General features: G+C 37.2%; 1 protein-coding gene across 3 annotated transcripts in view; it reads left to right on the top strand.

Annotated features, from left to right (window-relative positions):
• Window positions 1-17,247, top strand: part of STAT6 (signal transducer and activator of transcription 6) — a 465,172-nt gene that overhangs the window by 262,407 nt on the left and 185,518 nt on the right. For all 3 annotated transcript variants that reach the window (XM_053708174.1, XM_053708172.1, XM_053708173.1), the window contains exon 4: window positions 16,564-16,647. In XM_053708174.1, the coding sequence (XP_053564149.1) occupies window positions 16,564-16,647 (84 nt within the window). The remainder of the gene's footprint in view (window positions 1-16,563; window positions 16,648-17,247) is intronic.

Raw genomic sequence — 17,247 nt, 5'->3', positions numbered from 1 at the left:
TGTGTAAAGGGTCTTTTCATATGTGAAGGAAGGGGGAGGGTCTGCTATTTCCCACATGCAGTGGGTGTTCCAGTAACCCTTTAAACAGCTAAACTGGAAGCTTCTAAGTAAGTTTTTAAACAGTTTTATGCTGGATTTTTATATCAGTATCTGTGCATATTATTGTTTATAGTAGTGTCTATTACTTGCAGTTATATGAAAATTGGTGTATACTGTCCCTTTAATACTGTCCGAAGAAAGCAAGCCTGTGAAGAGAAGACTTTAAAGAGCCACTAAACCCAAAATCTTTCTTTCATGATTCAGATAGAGAATACAAATTTAAACAACATTACAATTTACTTCTATTATTTATTTTGCTTCATTTTTTAGATATCCTTAGTTGAAGAAAAAGAAATTCACATGGTGAGCCAATCACACGAGGCTTCTATGTGCAGCAACCAATCAGCAGCTACTGGGCATATCTAGATATGCTTTTCAGCAAAGAATATCAAGAGAATAAAACAAATGAGATAATAGAAGTAAATTAGAAAGATGTTTAAAATTGCATTCTCTTTCTAAGTCATGAAAGAAAAAATGTGGGTTTCATGGCCCTTTAAGCTGCAGGTTTGAGAAGCTGAGTGGCAGAAGGAAACTCATTGCTAAGATGGCAAAATAAGAAAGAAGAGGCTTGTTTGGGCAATGAGGCACCACCAGTTGTCTACTGAGAACTGGAAGAAGGTCTTATGGACCAATTAATCAAAATTTGATATCTTCAGTTCATCATGCAGGGTTTTTGTATAGCATTGAGCAAGAAAAAGTATGGATGAGGAAATCTGATAGTCTTTGGCGCAAGCAAAAATTTTTTACTTTCAACTTGTAATATGAGTACGTAAAGAGCTTTCATCTAGCGTAGTTAGAGAGGGAGAGATAAAAAGCGCTCCACTTGTAATATAGCCCTTAATGATTTATTTTTATTTATTTTTATTTCCAACTATTATTTCTTCTATGCTTTAATTACATTAAGTACATTGAGACATAAAACCGCATAAATGTAAATTTAAAGGGACAGTAAACGTAGTAGACAATGTTACATAATTCTGCACTATATGTGGTATGGGAGGGAGTCTCATCCCTCAGACGGCCTATATATATGTTTTTAAAATAAAGTTTTTTATTCACTCCATAAAATCCACTGTGCTCTACTTTTTAAATACCTACACTATAGAGTCCTGCACCCCCCCCCCCCCCTAGTTGGCTGTTTTTGGTGAGAATGCAGACCTAATTTTTTTATTTAATATTTATATATATAAATAAAAACAAAGTCCATACATAATTGGTTGCATATTTCTTTTGGAAAGCTCTAAAGTCACTAAAGGCACCTGTTATGAAATCAATGTGTTATGTAGTTTTGGGGTTCCCACATATTTCAAACTAAAAAAGCTGAAAAAAAAGAGTATATTTATGTACTTTAGCTTCAGTACAGTTGTAGTAGAAAAAGTGTCAAATAAAGGTAAACTTTACTCACAATTCACAAGAGCAAAGTAATATGCAGTTTTGCCGTAAAGCTGAAGTATTCACATTTAGGGCTAGATTATAAATGGAGCGCAAAATAGCGCTACTTGCTCTCCACTTATTTTTGCATTCCCCATAGAAGTCAATAGAGAATTTTTTTTTTTTAAAAACTAACACCCATCACACATATAACATTGCATATTCACATTAACAAATGTGAAATATTTACAGTATATACATAGTAAAAATCTTTATGAAATATGAATATTGCATAAATATGTGTTATGCTGTTTTTCTGCTTAATGGCAAAGGGATATAATGCACTTATATATACTGTATGTTTTTATATGTATACATATATATTAATATTTGTATATGTGTTTATATGACTGTAAATACATATAAACACATAAATACATTAACATATATGTACACATATATAAACATATGTATATACATACATCGGGGCATATTTATCAAGCTCCGAATGGAGCTTGATGCCCCTTGTTTCTGGCGAGCCTGCAGGCTCGCCAGAAACAGCAGTTATGAAGCAGCGGTCACAAAGACCGCTGCTCCATAACCTGTCCGCCTGCTCTAAGCAGGCGGACAAACATCGCCGGAAATCAACCCGATCAAGTACGATCGGGTTGATTGACACCTCACTGCTGGCGGCTGATTGGCCGCGAGTCTGCAGGGGGTGGCGTTGCACCAGCAGCTCTTGTGAGCTGCTGGTGCAATGCTGAATACGGCGAGGGTATTGCTCGCCGTATTCAGTGAGGTCTGTCGGACTTGATCCGCACTGTCGGATCAGGTCCGACAGACCTTGATAAATAGGGGCCATCATCTTTAGACATGTTTATGTATGTCTCTCAATGTTAAAGCCAATTGCTTGCCTTTTTTTTCTAACACCCAAGATTGCATATATTTGAGCCCTTATAACTTTTGTGTGCAATATTTTTTTAAATAATTTTTATTAGACATTGTTAATATGAGTGTAACTGTACACGCATTCACGTTTTTTCAAGACTTGTAATATCGGGGCAATGAAAATTGCTTGTGAAAAGTCCAAATCGCTCGTGGAAAAGACAGAGAAACTTGTAATCTTGCCCTTAATAAATTCTAGCTAGAATGAAGCATTTAAAGAAAAGATTAGTCTGAGAATAACATGTAGATGTATTTTTTTACAGTTTCATTAGCTGTTTAAATATTAGCAAAACAAGAGCAAAGTTTTAGTGTATATAAAACAATGGGAACTGCCATGTTATAAGTTTAACTTAGGTTTCCTTCTCTGCTGTGGCCAATTAGAGACAGTTATAAATAGGTCACTAGAGAGTGCAGCCAATGGCCTCTATTTATCAAGCTGTCAACCGCAAATACGCTGGAATTCCGCAGCGTAATTGTGGAGAGCTTGATTTGCCTCATTTAGCAAAGGCTACAGACTGGCAAAAGTATTTTGTGATGTAACATACGATCCGCCGGTCTCAGTCCAAAACAGATCGATGCTTACGTCATTACAGATGTTCCGAATACAAATTCGGCACTATCTGACTACTTTTGCTAGTTAACAAAAATCTACCAGGTACGCCCGCCACTATTCCGGCCCAGCGTACCTGGTTTTCAATCCACCATGCTACAGGAATCAATGGGAGTCTGAAAGCAGCGAAAGCTTATGTTCGCTGCTGCCCGATATCCCATTGATTCCTATAGGAGAATAAAAGTTATGTTTACACCTAACACCCTAGCATAATCCCCGAGTCTAAACACCCCTAATCTGCCGCCCCGTCATTGCCGCCACCTACTTATTAACCCCTAAACCGCCGCTCCCGGACCCCGCCGCAACGAAATAAACTTACCGCCACCTACATTATGTTATTAAACCTAATCTGCCGCCCCCTACACCGCCACCACCTACATTACATTTATTAACCCCTAATCTGCCGCCCCCAACGTTGCCGCCACTATTCTAAATGTATTAACCCCTAAACCTAAGTCTAACCCTAACACCCCCTAACCTAAATATTATTTAAATAAATCTAAATAAAAATTAATATTATTAACTAAATAATTCCTATTTAAAACTAAATACTTACCTGTAAAATAAACCCTAACCTAGTTACAATATAACTAATAGTTACATTGTAGCTAGCTTAGGGTTTATATTTATTTTACAGGCAAGTTTGTATTTATTTTAACTAGGTAGAATAGTTAGTAAATAGTTATTAACTACCTAGATAAAATAAATACAAAAGTACCTGTAAAATAAAACCTAACCTAAGTTACAATAGCACCTAACACTACACTACAATTAAATAAATTCCCTACATTAAATGCAATTAAATAAATTAAATACAATTAGCTAAATTACTAAAAAAAAAACACTAAATTACAGAAAATAAAAAACAAATTATAAGATATTTAAACTAATTACACCTAATCAAAATAAAAAAGCCCCCCCCCCCCCTACCAAAATAAAAAAAACCCTATCCTAAACTAAACATTGCCCCAAAGTAATCAGCTCTTTTACCTGGAAAAAAATACAAACAACCCCCCCAACAGTAAAACCCACCACCCACACAACCAAATAAATTACTAACTAAAAAAACCTAAGCTCCCCATTGCCCTGAAAAGGGCATTTGGATGGGCATTTCCCTTAAAAGGGAAGTTAGCTCTTTTACAGGCCCAAAGCCCTAACCTAAAAAATAAACCCGCCCAATACACCCTTAAAAAAATCCTAACACTAACCCCATGAAGATTCACTTACCAGGAGACGTCTTCATCCAAGCAGCAAGATGTCCTCAACGAATCCGGCAGAAGTGGTCCTCCAGACAGGCAGAAGTCTTCATCCAGACGGTATCTTCTATATTCATCCTTCCGGCGTGGAGCGGGTCCATCTTCAAGACATCCGACGCGGAGCATCCTCTTCCAACGACGTCTTCTTGCTGAATTAATATCACTTTAAGTGACATCATCCAAGATGGCGTCGCTTCGATTCTGATTGGCTGATAGAATTCTATCAGCCAATCGGAATTAAGGTAGAAAAAATCCTATTGGCTGTTCCAATCAGCCAATAGAATGCAAGCTCAATCCTATTGGCTGATTGGATCAGCCAATAGGATTGAACTTCAATCCTATTAGCTGATTGCATCAGCCAATAGGATTTTTTATACCTTAATTCCGATTGGCTGATAGAATTCTATCAGCCAATTGGAATTGAAGGGACGCCATCTTGGATTACGTCACTTATAGGTACCGTCATTTAGTGTTAGTCATCGGATGGAAGAGGATGCTCCGCGTCGGATGGCTTGAAGATGGACCCGCTCCGCTCTGGATGGATGAAGATAGAAGATGCCGCCTGGATGAAGACTTCTGCCCGTCTGGAGGACCACTTCTGCCCGGTTGGGTGAAGACATCTCAAAGTAGGGTGATCTTCAAGGGGTTAGTGTTAGGTTTTATTAAGGGGGGATTGGGTGGGTTTTTGAGTAGGGTTGGGTGTGTGGGTGGTGGGTTTTAATGTTGGGGGGTATTGTATTTTTTTTTACAGGTAAAAGAGCTGATTACTTTGGGGCAATGCCCCGCAAAAAGCCCTTTTAAGGGCTATTTGTAATTTAGTATAGGGTAGGGATTTTTATTATTTTTTTATTTTTTTATTTTATTAGGGGGATTAGATTAGGTATAATTAGTTTAAAATTCTTGTAATTATTTTATTAGTTTCTGTAATTTAGTTTATTTAATTTAATTGTAATTAATTGTAGTTAGTTTAGGTAATTCATTTAATTATAGTGTAGTGTTAGGTGTAATTGTAACTTAGGTTAGGGTTTATTTTACAGGTAAATTTGTACTTATTTTAACTAGGAAGTTATTAAATAGTTAATAACTATTTAATAACTATTGTACCTAGTTAAAATAAATACAAAGTTGCCTGTAAAATAAAAATAAACCCTGAGATAGCTACAATGTAACTATTAGTTATATTGTAGCTAGCTTAGGGTTTATTTTATAGGTAATATTTAGTTTTAAATAGGAATAATTTATTTGATTGTAGTAATTTTTTTTTGATTATTTTAAATTATATTTAAGTTAGGGGGTGTTAGGTTTAGGGTTAGACTTAGGTTTAGGGGTTAATACATTTAATATAGTGGCGGCGACGTTGGGGACGGCAGATTAGGGGTTAATAAATGTAGGTAGGTGTCGGCGATGTTAGGGACGGCAGATTAGGGGTTAATAAAATTTAACTAGTGTTTGCGATGTGGGAGAGTGGCGGTATAGGGGTTAATATATTTATTACAGTGGCGGTGATGTCCGGTCGGCAGATTAGGGGTTAAAAATTTTATTTAACTGTTTGCAATGTGCGGGGGGGCCTCGGTTTAGGGGTTAATAGGTAGTTTATGGGTGTTAGTGTACTTTTTAGCACTTTAGTTAAGAGTTTTATGTTACGGCGTTAGCCCATAAAACTCTTAACTACTGACTTTAAAATGCGGTAGGAGTCTTGACAGGAGAGGCTGTACCGCTCACTTTTTCCAAGACTCGTAATACCGACGATAGGAAAATCCCATGGATACGCAATTGACGTAAGGGGATTTGCGGTATGCTCGAGTCGCCTGTACCTGCCAGACTCATAATACCAGCGGTTGTTAAAAAGCAGCATTGGGACCTCTCAATGCTGCTTTTTAAGGCTAACGCAAGACTCGTAATCTAGCAGTTAGTGTCTATAAAACAATGGGAGTTTCCATGTTGTAACTTAGGTTACTTTCTCTGCTGTGGCCAATTAGGGACAGTTATAAATAGGTCACTAGACTGTGCAGCCAGTGGCTGTGTGGAATATAACAGAGTTCTGCACTCCCATTTCTAACAGGAATTGAAAAGCTCACTATTTTAGAATGGAATGACAGGAAAAGGGGACATAATAAATAATGAAAGTATATTGCAGAGTTATTTTTTATATATATGATTTATCATTTTATATTAAAATCCCAAAGTGTTCAATGTCCCTTTAAGGGGTTAAAAGGCCAGTAAAATAAAAATTAAAAACTTACATTAATTTGATAGAGCATGGAGTTTTAAACAACTTTCCAATTTATTTATATGATACATTTTGCTTAGTTCTCTTGGTATCCCTCATTAAACAGTAATCCTAGGGGCATGATATTCAAAGCCATCGCCAGTGTTCTAAAGTAATCTGTTTACCGCGTAGGAATGTGTATACCACGTCACTTCCGGTGACGTGAATCAGCTGCTTGAGGTTTGTGACGCTCACTACGCATGCGCTAGAGGCCCAACCTTCTTAAAACAGCTGATGACAGACGGATGCATGACATCGGGTTTTACAAATGAAGTGTCAATGAGATGCTCGGTGTTCGCATGGAATGCACTCTCTGGTTTTAGCTATGAAGTGTCACTATGAGATGCTCGGTGTTCGCATGGAATGCACTCTCGGGTTTTAGCTATGAAGTGTCACTATGAGATGCTCGGTGTTCGCAGGGAATGCACTGATGATGATCTCAAAAAGGTCACATTAACCCCTTGGCTGTCCGCTCACCCTGAATTAAGTAACAATAAATTAACAAACCGCAACCTCACAACTATCACTGACGTGGAGGCAATAAACACTATGGTAGACAACTTAATTTTGAACAGTGGCAGACAGGGTGATAAGAAAGAGCCGCGGTCAGGTTCCTTTGTTGTCCTGTTCAGGTGGTAGACTTATTTTAGGAGCAAACACGGACATGATCTCTTTCCCAACACTGTAGATCTTGAAAATTCTATAAACCATCAAACCTTTCCACCCAGAACAGTATTGCTGTTATTATTATTAGTATTTTATCATTTTTTCATTTGTAATGGTACAATGTAAATCTTGCCGTTTAAACTGTCTCAATTTTATATAATTTCACAAAATAGCATCTATTTTTACACTCACTTACTTATGTATCTTTATTAGCTGAAAGGGGGATTGATATGAGCCCTTAGAGCAACAGTACATGAAATTAAAGGCACAGTGTACTGTAAAATCCCACCCCACGTTAATCAGGGAAGCAAACTAAGCATACAAACAAGGCGATGGCCCCAAACAGCAGCGTATACACCAGTTTTAAAATAAGTTGTCTACCAATGAGCTAATGCAATATCTGTTATCTCTGTATCAGCTGTTTGTAGGAGGTTGGCCCTCTACCGCATGCGCAGTGAGCGTCACAAACCTCCAGCAGCTGATTACACGTCACCGGAAGTGACGTAGGTCGCGCATTCTTATTGTAGACAACTTAATTTAGAACACCGGCATGAAAAAAATCACAAAGCATAAACATTTCTCTAGATAAAATTTGCTTTTCTAAATGATAAGACTTCTTTGATCATCTCACCTGAGCGGCGAGCTTTTGAATATCAAGCCCTAGGTGAACTCAGGAGTGTGCACGTATGTCTTAAAGGGATAATATACCCAATTTTTTTCTTTCATGATTCAGATAGAGCATGTAATTTTAAGCACCTTTCTAATTTACTCCTATAATCCATTTTTCTTTGTTCTCTTGCTATCTTTATCTGAAATGCAGGAATGCAAAGCTTAGGAGCCAGCCCATTTTAGATTTAGCACCTTAAATAGAGCTTGCTTATTGATGTCTACAATTGATGTCTACAATAAGCAAGCGCTACACAGGTGCAAATAAAGATAGCAAAAGAATGAAGAAAATAGATAATAAGAGTAAATTAGAAAATTGTTTAAAATTGCCTGCTCTATCTAAATCATGAAAGAAAAAAAAATGATGTTTAGTGTCCCTTTAAGCTATCAGGCAGCAGAGTTGGCAACGTTGTTTATAGCAATGTTGATAGCTGCAAACACTGCTGCCATAGGGGCCTAGTTATCAAGCCGTCAACCTCAAATACGCTACGTATTCCGCAGCGTATTTGTGGCGAGGCTGATTCGCCTTAGTTATCAAAGGCTCGAGACCGGCAAAAGTAGAATTTTGTGACGTAAACTTCGATCCGCCGGACTCAGTCCGACACAGATCGATTCTTACGTCACTCCAGATGTTCCGCACACAAGTGCGGCTCATTCTCACTACTTTTGCTAGCTATCAAAAAACTAGCAGGTACGCTCGGCACTTTTACGGCCCAGCGTACCTGGTTTTCAAAGCGCCAGCCTGGAGGCGGCGGATCCCATAGGAATCAATGGGAGTCTGACCATAGCGAAAGTACAAGTTCGCTGCTGACAGACATCCCATTCATTCCTATGGGAGCTGTCTACACCTAACACCCTAACATGTACCCCGAGTCTAAACACCACTAATCTGACCCCCCCTACACCGCCGCAACTAAATAAAGTTATTACCCCCTAAACCGCCGCTCCCGGAGCCCACCGCAACTATAATAAATGTATTAACCCCTAAACCGCCGCTCCCTGAACCCGCCGCAACCTATATTAAATGTATTAACCCCTATCCTGCCCCCCCTACACCGTCGCCACCTATAATAAATTTATTAACCCCTATCCTGCCCCCCACTACGCCGCCGCCACTGTAATAAAATTATTAACCCCTAAACCTAAGTCTAACCCTAACCCTAACGCCCCCCTAACTTAAATAATTAATTAAATAAATCTAAATAAATTAACTCTTATTAACTAAATGAATCCTATTTAAAACTAAATACTTACCTTTAAAATAAACCCTAATATAGCTACAATATAATTAATAATTATATTATAGCTATCTTAGGATTTATATTTATTTTACAGGTAACTTTGTATTTATTTTAGCTAGTTAGAATAGTTATTAAATAGTTATTAACTATTTAATAACTACCTAGCTAAAAGAAATACAAAATTACCTGTAAAATAAATCCTAACCTAAGTTACAATTAAACCTAATACTACACTATCATTAAATTAACTAAATAAACTACCTACAAATAACTACAATTAAATACAATTACATAAACTAACTAAAGTGCAAAAAATAAAAAAAGCTAAGTTACAAAAAATAAAAAAATAAGTTACAAACATGTTAAAAATATTACAACAATTTTAAGCTACTTACACCTAATCTAAGCCCCCTAATAAAATAACAAACCCCCCAAAATAAGAAAAATCCCTACCCTATTCTAAATTAAATAAATTTCAAAGCTCTTTTACCTTACCAGCCCTTAAAAGAGCCATTTGTGGGGGCATGCCCCAAAAAGTTCAGCTCTTTTGCCTGTAAAAGAAAAATACAACCCCCCCCAACATTAAAACCCACCACCCACATACCCCTAATCTAACCCAAACCCCCCTTACAAAAACCTAACACTAATCCCCTGAAGATCATCCTACCTTGAGTCGTCTTCACTCAGCCGAGCCACCGATGGAACTGAAGAGGACATCCGGAGCGGAAGAAGTTAATCCTCCAAGCGGCGCTGAAGAAATCTTCCATCCGATGAAGTCATCATCCAGGCGGCGCTGAAGAAGTCTTTGATCCGGCCGATGTCATCTTCCAAGAGGCGCTGAAGATGTCTTCTATCCGGGTGAAGTCATCTTCCAAGCCGGGTCTTGAATCTTCCTTCCGCCGACGCGGAACCACCTTCTTCACCGACGGACTACGACGAATGACGGCTCCTTTAAGGGACGTCATCCAAGATGGCGTCCCCTCAATTCCGATTGGCTGATAGGATTCTATCAGCCAATCGGAATTAAGGTAGGAAAATCTGATTGGCTGATGGAATCAGCCAATCAGATTCAAGATTCAAGATTCAAGTTCAATCCGATTGGCTGATCGGAACAGCCAATAGAATGCGAGCTCAATCTGATTGGCTGATTCCATCAGCCAATCAGATTTTTCCTACCTTAATTCCGATTGGCTGATAGAATCCTATCAGCCAATCGGAATTGAGGGGACGCCATCTTGGATGACGTCCCTTAAAGGAGCCGTCATTCGTCGTAGTCCGTCGGTGAAGAAGGTGGTTCCGCGTCGGCGGAAGGAAGATTCAAGACCCGGCTTGGAAGATGACTTCACCCGGATAGAAGACATCTTCAGCGCCTCTTGGAAGATGACATCGGCCGGATCAAAGACTTCTTCAGCGCCGCCTGGATGATGACTTCATCGGATGGAAGATTTCTTCAGCGCCGCTTGGAGGATTAACTTCTTCCGCTCCGGATGTCCTCTTCAGTTCCATCGGTGGCTCGGCTGAGTGAAGACGACTCAAGGTAGGATGATCTTCAGGGGATTAGTGTTAGGTTTTTGTAAGGGGGGTTTGGGTTAGATTAGGGGTATGTGGGTGGTGGGTTTTAATGTTGGGGGGGGGTTGTATTTTTCTTTTACAGGCAAAAGAGCTGAACTTTTTGGGGCATGCCCCCACAAATGGCCCTTTTAAGGGCTGGTAAGGTAAAAGAGCTTTGAAATTTATTTAATTTAGAATAGGGTAGGGATTTTTCTTATTTTGGGGGGTTTGTTATTTTATTAGGGGGCTTAGATTAGGTGTAAGTAGCTTAAAATTGTTGTAATATTTTTAACATGTTTGTAACTTAATTTTTTATTTTTTGTAACTTAGCTTTTTTTATTTTTTGTACTTTAGTTAGTTTATGTAATTGTATTTAATTGTAGTTATTTGTAGGTAGTTTATTTAGTTAATTTAATGATAGTGTAGTATTAGGTTTAATTGTAACTTGGGTTAGGATTTATTTTACAGGTAATTTTGTATTTCTTTTAGCTAGGTAGTTATTAAATAGTTAATAACTATTTAATAACTATTCTAACTAGCTAAAATAAATACAAAGTTACCTGTAAAATAAATATAAATCCTAAGATAGCTATAATATAATTATTAATTATATTGTAGCTATCTTAGGGTTTATTTTAAAGGTAAGTATTTAGTTTTAAATAGGATTCATTTAGTTAATAAGAGTTAATTTATTTAGATTTATTTAATTAATATTTAAGTTAGGGGGGCGTTAGGGTTAGACTTAGGTTTAGGGGTTAATAATTTTATTACAGTGGCGGCGGCGTAGTGGGGGGCAGGATAGGGGTTAATAAATTTATTATAGGTGGCGACGGTGTAGGGGGGGCAGGATAGGGGTTAATAGGTTTAATATAGGTTGCGGCGGGTTCATGGAGCGGCGGTTTAGGGGTTAAACTATTTATTTAGTTGCAGAGAGGTGCGGGATCAGCAGGATAGGGGTTAATAATTTTATAATAGAGGGCGACGGTGTAGGGGGGGCAGGATAGGGGTTACTAGGTATACTGTAGGTGGCAGCGGTGTCCGGGAGCGGCGGTTTAGGGGTTAATACATTTATAAGAGTTGCGGCGGGGTCTAGGAGCGGCGGTTTAGGGGTTAATACATTTATAAGAGTTGCGGCGGGGTCTAGGAGCGGCGGTTTAGGGGTTAATACATTTATAAGAGTTGTGGCGGGGTCTAGGAGCGGCGGTTTAGGGGTTAGTAACTTTATTTAGTTGCGGGGGGCTCCGGGGGCGCCGGTATAGGGGGTAGAACAGTGTAGTTTAGTGTGGGTGCTTAGTGACAGGCTAGCAATAAAGCTGGGAAAAAGCCGAAGGGCAGCGAGATCGGATGAGTGATAACTGTCACAGTCCGCTGCTCATCGCCCCGCGGCTTTTTGACAGCTTTATTTGATAACTTAGGCGAACGTATTCAAGGTCCGCGGCGGCGAAGGTAGGCGAGCTTAGGCGGACGTATTGGGCCGGCGAAGCCAGAAAAGTAGACGGCTTGATAACTAGCCCCCTTAGACTGCTAAATATACGAGCATGCTCCTGAGCTTCTATCAGCCTATCTAGGTTTAATATTCAACAAAAGGATAGAAAGAGAACACAGCAGATTTGATAATAAAAGTAGATTGGAAAGGTATTTAAAATAACATGTTCTGTCTGAATCATGAAAGTTTAATTTTGTCCTTTTCTATCCCTGTAACAACAATTCTAAGTACTGCTATTTCTAGGAGATGGTAATAAAACAACAAAGAAAACACAGAGATGGTTGTGGTAAATATTATGAAAAATATTTCATTTGGGATTGGTTGTATCCAGGTCTTTTCTTTTTTATGTTCATGACTAATGTGTTATGTTTGAGAGTTTCCCAGACAATGTCAGGACTTTGGATGCAAGTCAAATGAAAACGTTTATAGGCCTCTTGTATTTGCAGACTACACTAACAATTTACAGTAGCCCATTTCTAAGCTGCTTCTTCTGCTTCTGTTAACCAATGGTTTCTCTGTGTGGTGCATGTGCAGATTTGCCAAAAAAACAGCAGGTATTTGGCAGAGCTAAAATGTAATATTAATATTGCACTTGCCAGATCATGGTCCTTTCTTCTTGAGTCAGGGTGTGTGTTTATCTGTCATAGAGAACATTCATTACCTTATCTGTTTTGTCATGAGTACAGGAGTCTGACACATTTATACTTTATATAAAGGCAATAAGATGAAATATTAAAAGTAAAGTCTTCCTTGTGCATTTAAAAAACCGGGAGCAATAAATTATAGTATAAAAACAAGAAAAAACCTTCCCTTACTGATACATATTATCATCCCTTACTGATACATATTACCATCCCTTACTGATACATATTACCATCCCTTACTGATACATATTACCATCCCTTACTGATACATATTACCATCCCTTACTGATACATATTACCATCCCTTACTGATACATATTACCATCCCTTACTGATACATATTACCATCCCTTACTGATACATATTATCATCCCTTACTGATACATATTACCATCCCTTACTGATACATATTACCATCCCTTACTGATACATATTATCATCCCTTACTGATACATATTATCATCCCTTACTGATACATATTATCATCCCTTACTGATACATATTACCATCCCTTACTGATACATATTACCATCCCTTACTGATACATATTACCATCCCTTACTGATACATATTGCCATCCCTTACTGATACATATTATCATCCCTTACTGATACATATTGCCATCCCTTACTGATACATATTGCCATCCCTTACTGATACATATTATCATCCCTTACTGATACATATTATCATCCCTTACTGATACATATTACCATCCCTTACTGATACATATTACCATCCCTTACTGATACATATTATCATCCCTTACTGATACATATTATCATCCCTTACTGATACATATTACCATCCCTTACTGATACATATTACCATCCCTTACTGATACATATTACCATCCCTTACTGATACATATTATCATCCCTTACTGATACATATTATCATCCCTTACTGATACATATTATCATCCCTTACTGATACATATTATCATCCCTTACTAATACATATTATCATCCCTTACTGATACATATTACCATCCCTTACTGATACATATTACCATCCCTTACTGATACATATTACCATCCCTTACTGATACATATTGCCATCCCTTACTGATACATATTATCATCCCTTACTGATACATATTGCCATCCCTTACTGATACATATTGCCATCCCTTACTGATACATATTATCATCCCTTACTGATACATATTACCATCCCTTACTGATACATATTACCATCCCTTACTGATACATATTACCATCCCTTACTGATACATATTGCCATCCCTTACTGATACATATTATCATCCCTTACTGATACATATTGCCATCCCTTACTGATACATATTGCCATCCCTTACTGATACATATTATCATCCCTTACTGATACATATTACCATCCCTTACTGATACATATTACCATCCCTTACTGATACATATTACCATCCCTTACTGATACATATTACCATCCCTTACTGATACATATTGCCATCCCTTACTGATACATATTATCATCCCTTACTGATACATATTGCCATCCCTTACTGATACATATTGCCATCCCTTACTGATACATATTACCATCCCTTACTGATACATATTATCATCCCTTACTGATACATATTACCATCCCTTACTGATACATATTGCCATCCCTTACTGATACATATTACCATCCCTTACTGATACATATTACCATCCCTTACTGATACATATTATCATCCCTTACTGATACATATTACCATCCCTTACTGATACATATTACCATCCCTTACTGATACATATTACCATCCCTTACTGATACATATTACCATCCCTTACTGATACATATTATCATCCCTTACTGATACATATTACCATCCCTTACTGATACATATTACCATCCCTTACTGATACATATTATCATCCCTTACTGATACATATTACCATCCCTTACTGATACATATTACCATCCCTTACTGATACATATTACCATCCCTTACTGATACATATTATCATCCCTTACTGATACATATTATCATCCCTTACTGATACATATTATCATCCCTTACTGATACATATTATCATCCCTTACTGATACATATTATCATCCCTTACTGATACATATTACCATCCCTTACTGATACATATTATCATCCCTTACTGATACATATTATCATCCCTTACTGATACATATTATCATCCCTTACTGATACATATTATCATCCCTTACTGATACATATTATCATCCCTTACTGATACATATTATCATCCCTTACTGATACATATTACCATCCCTTACTGATACATATTACCATCCCTTACTGATACATATTACCATCCCTTACTGATACATATTATCATCCCTTACTGATACATATTATCATCCTTTACTGATACATATTATCATCCCTTACTGATACATATTATCATCCCTTACTGATACATATTACCATCCCTTACTGATACATATTATCATCCCTTACTGATACATATTATCATCCCTTACTGATACATATTATCATCCCTTACTGATACATATTATCATTCCTTACCGATACATATTATCATATTATTACTGCAATGTTGTACAAATAAAGATTGAGTATATAAAGACATATATATACAGTATATACTGTATAGAAATAAATATTTAAAAATAGAAAGAACACTTTCTTGTATGTGAAGAAACTTGGAATGTGAAATATGTACATTAAATACAAATTAAAACACAATGCAAATATTAAAAATTATTTTTTTCATAGTTTAAGGTATTTCAGTTGAGTAGAGAGGGCTCAAAAGTGTGTATTCATATATATATATATATATGTGTGTGTATGTATGTATGTACTGTATGTATATAAACATATAAACACATAAATACACATGTATATGCATATATTAGTCCACTCAATGTTTAAGATAGGAAAAAGTCAAATTTCAAAGTCGTCTGTGCAATTCGTCCTGGACTAGTGGACATTTATTTTTAGGCCTTTGCAGTCAATCACCTGGCCTTATACTATATATCTTTTTACCCTTATAAAAAAACGTTTTTATTTTTTATATTAATATGAGTATTTTTTATCAGATAAGGTATATATGAGTGTAACACTTTATTTGAATGTATTTAGGTTGTGTACACTTTATGCTAGGCCTTCAGTCGTGCTAACCTGATGCGCTCAAATTTATTTTGCGCTTGAGCTAAAATAAGTTAACATGGGTGCAATATTGCTTATCATGGTCTGTACTAACAATAGAATGCACTTGTAATTTAGCCCATAGTATTCAAAATAAGCAATAGTACAGTGACTAAATTAGACATTATGTTTAAGTCTAGAACAACAAAGAAATCCCTAAAAACAAAACTATTTATTTGATTGCAAAGCTGTGTTGCATCACCCGCCCCAAAGCCGCACTAGTGCACACTTGTAAAGTGAAATAGGCAGTATGTAAAAAAACATAAGTTGGTATCACTTTACACTAGTTGAATTGTTTGTTTAACATTTTTCTTCTCAGAATAAACACCAGCAACTTAAATATGACCTTAGTTTCTTGTCAGAACTCTTTTTTAGAATGCGGTGCAATCTTTCACAAGGAGCTAATCTTGCTTAGTTTCTTGTCAGAATTGGTATTTATTGGTATGTGTATAGTCTTTCCATCGTCTTGCTCTCTGGTCATCACTGATTGGCCACAGCATTTATCATAACATGGATGAAAATATGTTATTCATGCTACAAATATTTGATATAATATTTTGCTAAAATGTAGAATGCAGCATTGTTTTCCAGCTAACAGTTTTTGTTTTTATTTGTGAATACAGGCAATATCCCAACGGGATCCTATGACTCTGGTGAAACTATTCAAACATATTGTGGAAAGTGAAAGGTCTTTGGTCTTACAGCAGGTAAAATATCACTGTGATTGCAGAAGTAGTATTTTATATCTTTTACACTGTGAACTAAAATATCTAAAGTATTATAATGAAATAGTGTTAAAGTGATAGTAAATCCTAGCATTTGTGAAATGCTAGGATTTACCAGTAAAATAAATAAAGGGGACTTTCAGTCATTAAGTATAAAATACGTCATGCTGAAAGTCCCTTTATTTGTCTGAAGTGTTCGCCGCACTGATGTCCACAGGCAGCCCATGGAAGAACGCTATTTTGCTTTTAGGTAACGTTTCTACCTCTTAGCCAATAGCCGTGCGGTCCAGCTGGTGCCATGCAGGATAGCTAGCACTCTATTGGCTAAGATCCCCTCACAGCAAAATTGAGTTTTACTTTGAGTGGCCTGAGGCGTTAAGCACAGCGAACGCTTCAGACAAATAAAGCAGCTTTCAGCATGAAGTATTTTATACTCCAAGGGGCCCATTTATCAAGCTCCAAATGGAGCTTGAGGGCCCGTGTTTCTGGCGAGCCTGCAGGCGGACAGACATTGCTGCAATTAAACCAGATCGAGTACGATCGGGTTGATTTACACCCCCCTGCTGGCGGCCGCGAATCTGC

Source organism: Bombina bombina, chromosome 3 (genome assembly GCF_027579735.1).
Source record: "Bombina bombina isolate aBomBom1 chromosome 3, aBomBom1.pri, whole genome shotgun sequence".
Taxonomy (NCBI): Eukaryota; Metazoa; Chordata; class Amphibia; order Anura; family Bombinatoridae; genus Bombina; species Bombina bombina.
This window is presented reverse-complemented; position numbering and strand designations above follow the sequence as displayed.